The sequence below is a fragment of the Lagenorhynchus albirostris genome, chromosome 8, assembly GCF_949774975.1.
Source record: "Lagenorhynchus albirostris chromosome 8, mLagAlb1.1, whole genome shotgun sequence".
In the NCBI taxonomy this organism is placed as follows: Eukaryota; Metazoa; Chordata; class Mammalia; order Artiodactyla; family Delphinidae; genus Lagenorhynchus; species Lagenorhynchus albirostris.
This window is the reverse complement of record NC_083102.1, coordinates 1,319,568-1,334,875: the sequence shown is the minus strand read 5'-3', so window position 1 is coordinate 1,334,875 and position 15,308 is coordinate 1,319,568. Positions and strand designations below refer to the sequence as shown.

The window sequence follows — 15,308 nt, the reverse complement described above, 5'->3', positions numbered from 1 at the left end:
GCTGGGCCCCTGCGCCATGGCCGCTGAGCCTGTGCGTCCAGAGCCTGTGCTCCGCAAGGGGAGAGGCCACAACAGTGAGAGGCCTGCGTACTGGAAAAATAATAATAATAATGCTGTATAAGGTGTTTTTCCCCTGGTCCTATTTTATTTTGCTTAACCATTAAATGAAAATTTTGTAGTGAATTTTTTCTTATGACTCATTACTACTTTATTAAGGATTGAGGGGTTTTTGTGGTTGGTTTTTTTTTTTTTTAAAGAATTAGGGTAAAAATTCACCTTTTTTGGAACAGGATTGTTTTAGGTTTGAAATTGAGTTGTTATAAAGATCTTCTGAGTTTAGAACAGACTTGTTTGAAGACAAGTTTCTGAATGAGATTCCTGTTCTTTGAAAAAGATTTTTTTTTTTTGTACTGCCTGCTATTGAGCTGAGCCCAGAAAACGAAACAAAACAAAATCAAGGCAAGTCTTTGAAAGGATTCAGCTGCTATTAGTTTTTCTTTTAAGAAAAAATTATCCTTAATATGAAATAATAAGAATTTAACCCTCAGTGTTTGCTATGTTTCAGACAATATTCTAAGGGCTTTACATATATTAGTTCATGTAAAGCAGTAATTCTGTGATGAGGATACTATGATTATCCCCATTTTGCAGATGAGGTCACATAGCTGGTAGATGATGGAGGCAGCATGTGAACTCAGCTGTTCCTCTCCACTGTCCCTCTGAAAAGTACGAAAATAAACGTTTAGCATTTTATGTATATTTCAGTGTCAGATTTTAGCTGAAGGATTCAAGGTAGAATCAACCAAAGAAAGTAGTAGCATTTTGCCAGTGACTTCCTGCCTTCTGTTGATTCTGACAGAGCTGCACATGATGAGAGCCGACTCCTTCAGCCACCAAAACCACTTTCATTTTTCAGCCTCCTGATGGCCCCTCTCAGACTGATTTCTGAGAGAGGCCCTGGGGGCTGGTCACAGAACACAGACTTTTAAGTGGATGGAGTCATCTTTCTTGTCACTGTAAGAATTGAGGTCAGTTTCCAAGCCCTGCATTGACACTGCTAAAACAGTTTATGCATTTATCAAATTTATAAACTCCTCTTGAAGTGTAATTTACAGCTATAATCGCTTTAGCCCTGGGAGGCGATGGGAGCTCCTGTTGGATTTGCCTTCTGTGTGCAGCTGCCAAGCTGAACGGGAGCCGTCTGAGAGGAGGGACCGGGAGGGAGGCCTCGCACCTGCCTTGCCTGCGTGCGCCGGACTGACGGACACACAGGGCTGCAGTACGAGGGCGTTTCGCTTTCCTGGTGGTTGGTTTGCATTTTTCAGTTTTGAAAAGACTCTTTAAAAGAGTAAACCGTGAAAGCCACAGCAATGCCTCGTTGGAACGGAAACGTGCTGCTGTTAACCGTCGGTGTTGGCCAGTGAGGCGAATCCAGGCTCCCTTGGAGGTGGCAGAGCTGCCCCGTGTCCTTCTCTGTGTTTGACTTCAAGAAATAATTTTGTAGTGTTTTAAACATGCTGCAGAATACTTTGACTTTTAAAATACACCAACTTTAACAAATAGTCATGTTGACGGCAGGAATCCTTACACTTAATGACTTTTATAGGCTAGGGTGTCGTTACTGTCAGTATTTAAACACCCACTGTGTTTATCTGAGAACATTGGCTGCACCCTGTGCTGGGGAATCATAAATGAAGTCGGACAGAGTCCCTGTTCTTTGAGTATCACTATATAATGAAAAAGAGAAACTTTCAACTGATGATGTTGAGCTAGAACAAAGCTAAGAGTACGCAGGATGGAAAAAAGAACGGCTAAAGTCACTCTAAACTTTGGATTACACTAGGAAAATCGTCATTCTGGCCTTTTATGAGATGATAATCTTAAGAGCTGGTACTTTACTGGTTTTTCTTGTATTTCTTTTTTTTTTTTTTTTTCCCGGTATGCGGGCCTCTCACTGCTGCGGCCTCTCCCGTTGCGGAGCACAGGCTCCGGACGCGCAGGCTCAGCGGCCATGGCTCACGGGCCCAGCCGCTCCATGGCATGTGGAATCTTCCCGGACCGGGGCATGAACCCGTGTCCCCTGCATTGGCAGGCAGACTCTCAACCACTGTGCCACCAGGGAAGCCCGTATTTCATTTTTTAAAAACATTTATTTATTTATTTTTGGCTGCGTTGGGTCTTTGTTGCTGTGCGTGGGCTTTCTCTAGTTGCAGTGAGTGGGGGCCACTCTTCGTTGTGGTGTGCAGGCTTCTCATTTGCGGTGGCTTCTCTTGTTGCGGAGCACGGGCTCTAGGCCTGCGGGCTTCAGTAGTTGTGGTGCGCGGGCTTAGTCGCTCCGTGGCATATGGGATCTTCCTGGACCAGGACTCGAACCCGTGTCCTTTGCATTGGCAGGAGGATTCTTAACCAGGGAAGCCCTGTATTTCATTTTTACATATTCTTCATTATGAAATCAAAATCGAAAAAATTCTTTATTGTATATTTATCACATCACACATTTACCACACTTAGGTACCCATAAATTATGTGCTGTGTCCTATGCTTTGTTTTGAAGTTTTAAAATAATTACCTAAGATGTTCGAACTTACATAACCAAATTTAAGACAAAAAGATTATTACAGTTGCCTTTCAAAATTTGGACTCTGTATTTTTTTGTTGCAGTAATAAAGCTAAGTATCAGTGGTCTCCATTCAGAAATATCACAGTTGAACATTTAAAGTCTTTAACTTGGACCGTTGTCAGGTGGCATTTTTATGAGTCATCTGTGTGCTTCTAATCAGTCATCTGCTTGGTCCTTTTAACATTGGGGTTAAGGGAAACCTGCTTGTAGGTGTCACCTGTTCTGTTTTTTGTTGTTTTTCTTTTGTCTGCGCGGCTTGTGGGATCTTAGTTCCCCGACCAGGGATTGAACCCTGGCCCTCAGCAGTGAAAGTGCAGAGTCCCAGTCCCTGGACTACCAGGGAATTCTCTGATATCACCTGTTTTTTATTTCAATGGCAGGTAAACACGCATAACAGTTTTGTGCATTTCTGAGTATTTGCTTCAGTAATTTTGTTAGTTTTTGAGTATTAAAGTTTACATCCAGCGCGGAAGAAGATGACATGGGAGACAAGAGTTAAACGTATCATGTAAAATATAACACTAATATGGTTTATAACTGTTAAAGTCTGCCAAAACTGTGTACTGAGTGAGGGACATGTAGTTATCCCAGTGTCTGCTTGTTTGCTGTTTTATTTCATATTTCTTAACACACTGGTTCTCAAGTCTCACTGTGATTCACGACCTCCTAGGGATCAGTTAACAATTATTGACGGGCTCACCTCAGGTGAACTAAGTTCAGTTGCTGTTGGTGGTGCCCGTTGGGGTGTTTGTCAGCAGGAGGTTCTGAAATGCAGCTGTGTTGACCCACAGGCCTGACCGTGTGGTGAATTCCCTTTGGGCAGATCTTAGTAACCTCTGATCTCAGTTTGCAGACTTGCACCCCAGGACTGAAGTTAATCCTGCCGGTCTCTCGGTGCTGGTCCTGTCTTCTGTAGTAGGCATATCTGTGCAAGGAGATTTGATAAAATTAACTGAAAGAGAAACTGTCTTTTGATCTCAACACTGGGCGTCTGTATTGATCCAGTATAAAATCGTTACTTCAATTTTCTTTACCTGTGACACTCTTCAGTTTACGTGGCTTTTTTAACAGTTACCTATGTAAACTTTGCTTTTTCAGTACTAAATATTCCTAACAGTTTGTGATACTGAAAATGAATGCAGAGGAAGGGAATGTGTTTAAAGGTGTTCTGAAATCACAGAATGGATCCAGTTAAAATTTTCATGGTTACTAAAAATTTGTGTTTTTCTCTAAAACTTAGAAGAAAACTAGTTTAAAGGAGAAGAATGCTCTTAGGGGATCTGACATTTCTAAACTATTTGGGGAATTGGTCCAGGGCTCATATTGCCAGAATTAACACGTAAAAATAAGTGTCACCCAGTTAGATTTGGATTTCAGATAAACAGCAAATGCATTTTAGATACAAGTATGTCCTGTGAAATATTTTGGATACATTTATGCTTTTTAAAAACAATATTTGAGACATACTTTGAATAAAGCAATATTTGGGTCATATTTATACTAAAAAATTCATTTGACGTTTATCTGGAATTCAGCTTTGTCTAGGTGTCCTGTATTTTCTCTGGGAGTCCTAGAGACTGCATATATTGAAACTTTATAATGTTTCATTTCACAGTAATTTAAAAGAGGAATGTAAATTATGGCATTAATTACCTCTTAGATAGTTTGATAATGTTTGTGACCTATAGAAAAGAAATGTCCTCATCAGCATAGATCGGATCGTGGTGAATACCAGGAGGTGGATGACAGCCTGCTCCTGGGGGTTAGGCACCTGTGAACTTGAGCGTGTGCAGTGGGGATGGTGTCAAGAGTCTGGGGGATGTGTGAGAGCCATAAGTTAATGGGTGCAATTAAACAAACACACATAAGTGTTTGTCAGAAAGCACGTCTTTTGTCAACAGTTGTGGTGTGTTGTGGGTAAATTTCAGCACAATGTCTGTTAAATCCAAATTTACTCAAAATACCGATGTAATTGGTTAGGTAAAAGGAGAGATAAGACATAATGTGCGTCCTGCCACAAGACTGTACTTCACTCTCCACTGTTGAAAGAGCATCTGTTGGTGCGATCTGTGTGGACCCGACTGAATTTGTCTCAGACCCAGAGAGCACATGGAATGAACTTACTGGGATCTCGTCTTTTCTTCTGAAGAGCAGTACCGAGAGACTTCCCAGAGTTGGTGCCGTAGGTCAATGGCCTTACTCTGTTTATGACCAGCAGTTAACCAGATAGAACCAAAGACTAGGCCTTTCTCAGTCTACCACAGCTGCACTTAAAATCAGTCATCGTAAAACATTGCATGTGTGTAAGCTGACCCCTGAGCAACTGATTGCTTACCTATGCTAGTTTCTGCTGATTCGAAAAGGACAGTACCATAGTATTACAGTAGGCTTTAAAATACCACAAGGTAGACGTCACAGCTAAATTGGCAAGATATATCCACCAGTGTACAAGCTGTGTTCTAGATCTTGAGAGGTTTTTGCTAATGTGGTTTTGTCTGGATGGCCAAACCGCTCAAGCATTACTTTTTCTCTGTCACTGGGCAGATCATCCAACCAGTGTTGGTGTCATAGTGGCCTGAGATATCAACCAAGGACCCTTTCTTACCCACTTTCGTTGGACACACAATGACATTTCCTAGTTCTTTATTCAAATTATATTTTACTGAATTAGAGGCAATGTGTACAGAAAGCCTGGCTGACTTTTTCAGAAAATACCATCATAGTCATTAACTTCATAGTAGTTGTCTGATCAACTTCTGGTTGTAAAGGTTTAAAACTTTGATTTTACAACTTTGTGTTGGTTTATCTTTGTTTATTACAAAACACATTTCTATTTAATGTATAACTTCATGTCTTTTTTAAATAGACAGTACCATTAAGATCTCTTTAATCGTACATCACAGAATTTATTATACAATTGTCCACCATCAGGTACCTTAGTAGGTTTCTAGGTAGGTACTTGGGTTCTGTTCATGGGCGGCTTACCGTACAGCCAGAGAGGGAAAACAGCAGTGAAGGACTAGGCTGTGATAATGCGGTGGTGGGGGTGGTAGCCAGAGCGTGCGGGGAGGCTTTCTGAAGGACGTTACGCTGAGTTTGCGTGGAATTGCACTGGGACGCAGACCTAATTCCAGAGGCTTGTGTAAGGGAAATACTGAAATGATCTTTCTTTTTGGAAGGTTGACAGGTGTGTCTAGGACACTGCTTCTCACCCCCCACCCCTCTCCCGCTGCCAGCAGCCTTGAATAGAGTGTTTTTCAGAAAAATAAGAAATGTGTTTTACCTTAGGGAAATTGCTGTACTTGGAGATGTCTTTTATTATAGCTCAAATGGGCTAATAGGTTTCCCCATTTGTGTTTTAAAACTTAATTACTGCCTCCCTTGCAGTTTTTAAGAAATCAGCCCTTGCACACATTTGTGTTAATAATTTTTCTCTTTGCCAGTAGATATTAACCGCTTTGTACCTAAAGCTAACTCCTGTAATCACAGAATGAGGTGCTTTTCTGCAGACAGACCTGGTGGCGGTCTAGCCAGCTCTTCACCACGGAAGCCCGCGTCCTCGGGCACGGAGGTGAAGCGGTGCCGTGGCCTCTCACTCCTGACCGGAAGTGTTGCCGTAGTTCCCGAGCCTGCGTGTGACGTGTTCCTGTTCTCCCTCTCAGGTTATCACCAACCTAGTGAAAATGTTGAAGTCCAGAGACGCAAGGAGAAAGTTTTGTCCTCCCAATCACTGGCTGTCAGAGCAAGAAGATATTAAAGCAGATAAGGTGTCATTTTTAAATCTTCTAAATATTTTTCATTAAACGTATTTTTTCAGCTTTTATCTTTTGGGGGAGAAGAATAAATCCTTTAAAGTTGTTTAACTTATTATGTAACTAAACATTAACAGTAAACTTTTGTGTTACTAACTCTTAGGTCACCTAGTAGAATGTAGAGCAATATCGTTGGCTCCCACATGCATCCTGCATTTGTTGTTAATCCTAATTTGCTCTTAACCACAAAGTATATTGAAGCATAATGGGGTTTTGGGGGGGTTGAAAAAAAATTTTTGCTTTTATTGTTATTTTCAGTATATATTTAGTACTTAAGAGGTGGAACTTATTTCTGGTTTTCTAAAGGGACAGAGAGAAATGTGAATATTACTAAGATCTAGATCTAAAGTAGATTAAATAGTATAATCTATTTCAAAATAAATTAAGATAACATTAACAAAGGACACGAGGTGTTTTCATTGTTGTTTGTCAGAGAAACGCATGACTGGATTCATCTCAGAAACTTGAGGCTGGGGGCACAGGGTGGTGGGTACGGAGCAAACAAGATCACAGAGATGTTGAAGAAAACAGGGCTGTTTTAGAAGCATCGCTTTGTCCGCATGGAGTATTGTCTCTTTGAGTTAAGCGTGTGGTTTGAGCTCTGCCCACTGGCCAGGCTGAGATGCTGTGGCAGGTCCTGTAGCAGTGCAAGCCTCTGGGGCCCATGTTGGGGTTTCTGAACATTTCCCACCGAAAAGAAAGGGTCCTCGGCACAGTGGTTCGTGGTAGGTCCAGGGAGGAAGTGCGCGAGACGGTGGCGTGTTCTTTCACCTGAGAGCGGGGGCCACGGGAGATTGTGTGAGGGCCGGGGGCCGCCGCAAGGGGCTTTAGCAGCCAGAGGTGGAGGCGAGCGCCAGCAGCGTAGGTGCGGAGGACTAACTGTCAAGTGTGTTTGAATCTGTGAGTTCATAAGGGTGCTAAAAAGAAGAACTTCATTAGCCATCGTTGTGGGATGCAGAGGAACCACCCTCGTTTTAAGTACTGGTAGGAAGAAGGAAGTCATCACACCTTTAGCCCGCCTTTCCTTTGTGAACTGTTCGTGGGCTAACCATGGGGTCGATGCTGTGAGAGCCTTCTCGACGTGGCAGTGTTCCAGCTGACAGCACGTGAAGACGGTGTCTAGCCTGCCTGCTCTGATGAAGTTCGGTGTTGGCCCCCCGCTGAAGTACAGTGGAGACGTGGGCCGGAGGCCTGGGGGACGAGGGTCTGTGCTGCTGCTGTGCTCCAGGGAGACTGTCAGCTGAGCCAAGCAGTGTGTCTGGTGCCTGTTGACAGTTGGCTGCTATTTTCCCACCAGTTCCTGCTCTCATCACTGACCTGCGACCAGTGGTGCTGAGCACGCGTGCCTCTCGAGGAGAGAACACCGTCCACCTCCGAAGTGTTTCTCCCGGAGACCAAGCCTGGTGAAACTTCCAGATGTAACGACAAATTTATAGGAAGTGGAGGGGCTAGAAGTACATGTTGACACCATGATGCTGCAATTAGCAAAATCCACACAATGGGGAAGATTACGGGACAAATGCTTCTGCTTCCTCATCAAAGTCACAAGGGCAGAAATGAGGGCTGAAGGGACCTGACAGATGAAAAGGATTCAGAGACAGTACACGCTATACCAGCCTTATTTGGATGCTCATTCAGACAATTTTTAAAAAAATTATGAGAGTGAATATTTGGTAATAGTGAGAAATTAATTTTTTAAGGGTGATGTGGTTTTCTTCATAAAGCAGTCATATTATGATGATTTACTATGTCCAGATATTATACATCGTTAACTAGAGCACCAGCATAGGAGAGAGGTCATGAAGAGGTCTCCTGAAAAGGACAGGAGGTGGGAGAGAAGGACGCAACTAAATAAATGTGAAACACCGGTGCAGCTCGAATGAGGCAGGGTAGGCGTGTGTGCTGGGACACAGGGAAGGGCTGACTAAGCAGGGTGTCTGGTCCCCACAGGTCACCCAGCTCTACGTCCCGGCGTCCAGAAGTGCTTGGAGGTTCAGGCGAATGGGGAGGATCGGCCCCCTGCGGTCCACCCTGGACGGTGAGCTCCCTGGGACCTCGTCGCTCTTCTAACTCGTGTTTACTGAGGTGTCGTTCACGTACTGTGAAGTTCGCTCTTTAGTCTGCTGGTCTGTGATTTTTGACCATGATCGGCCAGGTAGAGGAGTTTCATCGTTCCAGAAAACACCTCATGCCTTGTAGCCAGCTCCTTACCCTGGCCCCTGGCAACCACAGGTTGGGTTTTTTGTCCCTGTATATAGTTCAGCTTTTTCCAGAATGTCTTTAAATTGAACCATACAGAGTGTAGCCTTGTGAGTCTGGAAAGGAAGGTACACACAGTAACGAAGGTTTTAAACTGTGTTGCAGTAGGTCTGGAGTCCCCGCCACTGTCTGTGTCTGAGGAAAGACAGCTCGCCATCCTAACAGAGTTGCCCTTTGTGGTTCCGTTTGAGGAGCGAGTAAAGGTATGGAATTTGGTTTCTTTTCATGTGTTTTGTGGTTATTTCTATCATCTCAGAGTTAAAAAGTAACACCAGGCTTCCCTGGTGGCACAGTGGTTGAGAGTCCACCTGCCGATGCAGGCAGGGGATGCGGGTTCGTGCCCCAGTCTGGGAAGATCCCACATGCCGCAGAGCGCCTGGGCCCGTGAGCCATGGCCGCTGAGCCTGCGCATCCGGAGCCTGTGCTCCGCAACAGGAGAGGCCACAACAGTGAGAGGCCCGCGTACCGCAAAAAAAAAAAAAAAAAGGTAACACCAATGGAAAAAATCTCTATAAAGTTGCCTAGTGCCTATCTCATTAAATAATTTATGTTTTTCTTATTAGATTGTTAATAGTTGACCATGATTTATAAAAGCATAATCCAATCAAATACCTCTTGAAAAAATGTTTTGTTTGTATTCACCAACTTATTTAGCAATTTCTAAAAACTACTACACTTCTGGCTTCAAGAGGGTGTTTTTTAGGTCTGCCCACTCTTTTCACAGGATGAACATTTAAAGCTATTGACATTTCTTCATTAAAATACATACACACTTACGTATACACATGGTGTTGCATAATTCCTGAGTGCCCTCTACTGGATTTTTAGCATAAAAAAAATTACTTGAATTTTATCACCATAGAGATATTCCTACTAATATTAATGTACAGCTTTCCAAAGCTACTCTTCTTCCTGCCACCATCTGGAGTTTTATAAAAGGTTTCCAAAAGGAAATATTGAAAATATGACATAGCATGGGATTTTTAAAATTTGTTGTAAAGTGGGGAAAAGGAACAATATTACAAATATATAAATAGTGCACGTTCACTGATAAGGCATAAAATCAGTATCTCATACCTTGGCCTTTAAAATTTGTTTCAGAGTTTATGGAGATACAGAAGGTAAAGTGAAGGTTTATTTTGCGGTTTTTCCTTTTGGTTGCTTATGTTTATAACGAAAAATCTGTTGTTTTCAAGTAACCTTATCATTTCCCCTCTGTTAGATCTTTCAAAGGTTGATTTATGCAGATAAGCAAGAAGTTCAAGGAGATGGTCCATTTCTGGATGGAATTAATGTCACAATAAGAAGAAATTATATTTATGAAGATGCTTATGACAAACTTTCCCCAGAAAATGGTATATATAATTCTCTCTGTATGTGCACCTGTGGCAGTGGGAGGCTGGGGGATTATAGGAAAAGGTGATCATTAAACAATTAGTGTTGATTATCTTGTTCTGTAATGACTGTTCAAAACAAATGTAGTAGGTCAAATTTGGGGGATGTATATTATCAAATAATAATTCTAAGATTAACAAATAATTATTGCTCCAGAAGCCTTTCAAATATTCATTTGTTTTTTAAGGAAAGAGCTCTTCTTTCCCCCAAATGTCTGTCTCTAAAATTTAGTTGACAAAAAAGCTATGATTCTAAAAATGTCGTATATAACAGTCTATTTATGTAAACATCATAAATTGTAAGCCAAGTTAAATACACTAATATAAACACCATTGCAATCCAAATTTCTTTATCAAAGGTTAAGTGTGCTTCAATGACACTGCTATTAGCTAAAAGAGAATTATATTGTAACAATAATTGGGACAGCATTTAGAGGTCAGTGACACATTTTATCTTATGTTAATCTTTGACACCCAGTGTTAAAAGTTTTAGTGTTATTAATATATATATTAATAATTTTAACTTCACAATATGGTATCTGTGATATTACATTCAATCGGTGTTATATCAATGCAGGTATTAAAAACGAAAGCCTGGCAGGCTCCAGCTGACATCTTTGGGAGGTGCTGGCAGGTTGTCAGATACAGAATAACGGTTGCCTTTTCTTCCAGGGGAGTAATTTCATTTTCTTCTAGGAAAGCAAAACCTCTCATTTTGAATACTTTTCTTTCATATTGTGGAACAGTGGAGGAACGCTAACGTCACTTGTTCCCTTACTCTGTTCCAGGTTTTGTGTGCAGAATTTTTGTCTTTAACCCAGCTTAGTTTGGTCGTTTAATCTGTGCCATTGCCCTCTGAGGTCAAGTATCAGAGACTGAGACAGTTTTAACTCAACTCTGACTGACACAGGCTGTGAGCTCTCCTCTATCCCAGGTTACTGTTGCCTAGGATGTCGTGCTTTCAACTTTTTGTATGAGTGGGGCAGATATCAGGTATTCTGACACCTAGTCTAATATTTTTGGGGAAAAAAAAAGTTCTCCCTCCTTTGGGATCTACAGTCCTTCATAATCAATTATAGTAGCTGTTGTATTGTGTTATATGTTACTGTGTTAGCAGTTTCTGTGTCTGTGTCTCCCACTTGACTGAGGCCCTCACGGTCTAAGATGGGATCCTGAATCCTTGTTCCTCCCACCCAGCTAGCTAGTGCTCAGTAGATGTTTATTGAATTTGTGATTGAAAACAAGAAAGACAAGAGCTCTGACGGAGTCATAAGTTGGCAGACGGCTGGCATCTTCAGAGAAGAGCCGAGATGTGCTTGATGCTGGAGGGCTTCCTCAGATGCAGGGCGTGAGCCAGGTCTTGGGAGCCGTGTCTCCCAGGCTGGGTCACCACGAAGGGCGTGGACGTTCACAGCTGACCCGGTTCTGCACCTGGTGGGCTTGGGCTTCCTGCAGGTCCTGCTTCCTGCAGGCTAGTGTGTGTCCGCGAGCTCTTCAGCCAAAATGAGAACGTGTGCTTAGCAGCGATTTTCAGTTAACTTTATTTCATGGAGATTAAGACATTACTGCTCAGTGATAACAAGCCCCAAATTTCCTAATGAATCCTTAAGCTTAAAAATGATTTAAAAGTTCATCACACTCCAGCTCTCTAGTTGTGCAGGCTGATAATCTCACTGAGTTTAAAGATTTTGGAAGAATCTTACAATATTTATGTTATGATGCCTTAAATCTTTACAAGTGTTCTCTCAGTCAGGCCTTCTTAATAAGAATTTTTAAACCATATGTCAAAATCGTTTGGTATTTTGCTATGCAAATTATAAAATTAAATATCTCAGAATATTTAATTTACTTATGGAAAATTGGCTTGAAGTGCTTCGTTGACTGATCATTTACATATAATCAATTAATAGGGTTATTCCATACATCATCTAGTCATTAAAGCAGGTCCATTCTTTATGGGCTCTTATATCTCGTATCATCTCAGAATAGTTTTCTAAAGTGTGGGTTTCGCCCCATCTTGCAAGTGAACTGACCTGGTGGAGCTCAGAGAAGTTGAGTGACTTCTTTTTGCAGTAGGGAGCTAAGCAAGCAGAGTGGCACGGGTCCTGGCGCGGTGATGCCACGCACGTGCTCTCCACCGTGCCTCCACCCGGCAGCACTTTACCTGGGGGAGAGCGTGGCTTGTTCATCTCTCCTTGTGGTGACTATGGAGAAGGGACCGTATTTGCTCTCAGGAGTGTTGTGAGGGTTAACGTCTCGGTGAGCTCTTGGTGCCATCCATTGTCTGGGATGAGATTTGCTAGAGCTGTCGGCTCTGAGCTGTTCTGGACTCCGTTCCTGAGAGCCTCACTTGTGCTCTTGTGTGTTGGTTCGTTGGATTCTGTCTTGCTTAATGGGCAGGGTTTATTACGTTGTTTTTCTGAAGAAGAAGTGATAATAGGGTAAAATCAAAGTACAGTTGACCCTTGAACAATGCAGGTTTGAACTGTGCGGGTCCACTTATGCAGATTTTTTTCAAGAAATATATTGCCAAACTTTTTGGAGATTTATAACAATTAGAAAAAACTTGCAGATAAACTGCGTAACCTAGAAATACTGAAAAAATTAAGAAAAGGGTATGTCATGAGTGCATAAAATATACGTATTGATAGATACTAGTCTGTTTTATCATTTACTGTCAGAAGCATACACAGATCTATTATAAGAAGTTAAAGTTTATCAAAGCTTACAGAAACACTTGCAGACGGTGTGTGGCGCCCTTCACAGTTAGGAGAAGTGTAAGCAAACATGCAGGTGCCTGTAGCGCACGCTGTCCTGCTTCAGCGATCTCTTAGCCGCCTCCCGTTGCTCCTGCGCTGAGCTCAGTGTGGTGTGGACCCCCTCGAGACAAGCGTGACCCTCATCACCTCCGCCTGAGCACACGTCCCCTCCAGGAAACCACGAACCCAGTAAAAAGTGGTGGCTCGTGGTTCTTGTGTATTTTCCCTGGTGTCTAGTGCAACCCTGTGAACCTTAGCGAACATGGGGGACCAACACAAAGTGCTGCACGTGATGCTGGACGTGCTCCCAAGAAGCAGAGAAAAGGCGTGACGTTACGAGAAAATGTTGGGCTGTTTGATGTGTACCTGCAGCTCTGGTTACTGCCACTTCAAGACAAATGAATCCACCGTGAGGACTGTTGTAAAAAATAAAAAATAAGAAAAGGAAATCTGTGAAGCTGTGGCAGCAGCTACACCAGCAGCACGAAAACCTTGTACTTTTGGTGACGCACCTTTTTATTTCATGCTGAAAATGCGTGCAGGATTGCTGTAAGAAAGGCATATCTATAGACTCCAATATGATTTGAGAAAAAGTAGTCTTTCTATATGACTTTTTTCTTCTATACATGTTTTATTCTCTAAATGTTTAATTTCCAATGACATTGATGTCATTGAAAATTAGTAAGAAACTATGATGTATTATTTTCGTAACATAATATTTTAAGTTTACATATTTTATTTATACAAAAGCCAGATATGTTTTCAGTTAATTTACTTTTTCTAAAAAATTTTCAAAGTCAGAAAATATATCCATATGTTTTGTTAAAGGTTTGCATTTCCCTTACATACTTTCAAATTTACTTTCTCTTACTGGTCGTAAAAAAAGAATAAACCATCTAATAACCATGTTGCTTTAAAAATTGTCAAGGGGCTTCCCTGGTGGCGCAGTGGTTGAGAGTCCGCCTGCCGATGCAGGGGACGCAGGTTCGTGCCCCGGTCCGGGAGGATCCCACATGCCGTGGGGCGGCTGGGCCCGTGAGCCATGGCCGCTGCGCCGGCGTGTCCGGAGCCTGTGCTCCGCAACGGGAGAGGCCACAACAGTGAGAGGCCCGCGTACCGCAAAAAAAAAAAAAATTGTCAAGAGTTTCCAGGAGAGCCTAAAAATTGTCAAGAGAGCCCTAAAATTTATTTCCAGTTTGTTCAAAATAGTGTGTTATACTGCTACTTCGTATCTTATATGACAACTTAAAGCAAAAGGAAGGTGAAGGATCAAAAGCTGAAGAATTTAATGCCAGCAAAGGATGTTTTGATAATTTTAGGAAGAAGTGTGGCTTTAAAATTGTCAAGATAACAGCAGAAACAGCATCTGCCCACCAACAGGCAGCAGATGAGCTCCCAGACGCTGTTAAGAAAATCGTTGAGGAGAAGGGACATCTGCCTGAACAGGTTTTTAATGCAGGCGAAAGTGCCCCATTCTGGGGAAAATCTGCCACAGAGGACATTTTTTAGTGAGGAGGAGAAGTGAGCACCAGTATTTAAGCAGGAGGGGCAGGAGTGCAGCTGGGTGTATGGGCAGGACTGCCCTCATCTAGAGAGCTGCTCACCCCAGCCTCTAGGGGAAAGGTAAACACCAGCTGTCTGTCTGGCTGGACAACAAGAAGGCCTGGGCAGTGAGAGCCCTTTTTCTGGATTGGTTCCATCGGTGCCTTGTCCTTGACCTCAGGAAGCACCTTGTTGGCAAGGGATGGCCTTTACAGCTCTTTTGATATTGGCAATGCACATAGCCACCCAGAAACCCATGAGTTCAACACCAAAGGCATAGAAGTGGTCTGCTGGCTCACAAAACACATCTCTAATTCAGCCTCTAGATCAGGGGGCCATAGGGACCTTTCAGGCTCATTACACATGGTGCTCCGTGGAAAGGCTTGTCAACGTGGTGTCAGAGAACCCAGCAGAGAGAACATCGTGAGAGTCTCCTACCATTGATGATGCCATAGCTGTTATAGAAAGAGCCGTGAAAGCCACCACGCCAGAAACAGTACAGTCCTGCTGGGGAAAAGTGTCCAGATGCTGTGCATCACTTCACAGGATCTACGTCGGAGCCAATCAAGGAAATTGTGAAAGAGATTGTAAATATGGTTAAAATAAAGGTGGGGTGAAGGCTTTCAAAATACGGATCTTGGAGAAAAAAGGCAAGAGCTAGTAGGCACCAGGTGAGAGGACCTGACAGAAGACGAATGGGTGGAGATGAGAGCCTCTGAACCACAGCCAGTGACGAGGACAGGATGCAGAAGAAGAGCACCTGGCGGCAAGCAGGCCACCTGGCGGGAGGGTTCTGATTGCTCGACGTCACTCCTGACTTTTACGCCTTGGACCCTTCTGTGATGTGGACACTGGAACTAAAGCAAACAGTGGAAGAAGGATTGGTTCCGTATAGAAACAGTTCTAGAGAAATAAAAGAGCA

At 42.8% G+C, this 15,308-nt stretch overlaps 1 protein-coding gene across 5 annotated transcripts in view; it reads left to right on the top strand.

Annotated features, from left to right (window-relative positions):
- The window catches only part of UBE3C (ubiquitin protein ligase E3C), a 122,294-nt gene that overhangs the window by 62,240 nt on the left and 44,746 nt on the right, over window positions 1-15,308 (top strand). For 4 of the 5 annotated variants that reach the window (XM_060156269.1, XM_060156270.1, XM_060156266.1 and 1 more), the window contains 4 exons: window positions 6,283-6,387; window positions 8,383-8,470; window positions 8,797-8,894; window positions 9,914-10,046. In XM_060156269.1, the coding sequence (XP_060012252.1) occupies window positions 6,283-6,387; window positions 8,383-8,470; window positions 8,797-8,894; window positions 9,914-10,046 (424 nt within the window). The remainder of the gene's footprint in view (window positions 1-6,282; window positions 6,388-8,382; window positions 8,471-8,796; window positions 8,895-9,913; window positions 10,047-15,308) is intronic. The other variant, XM_060156267.1, reaches the window with a different exon arrangement.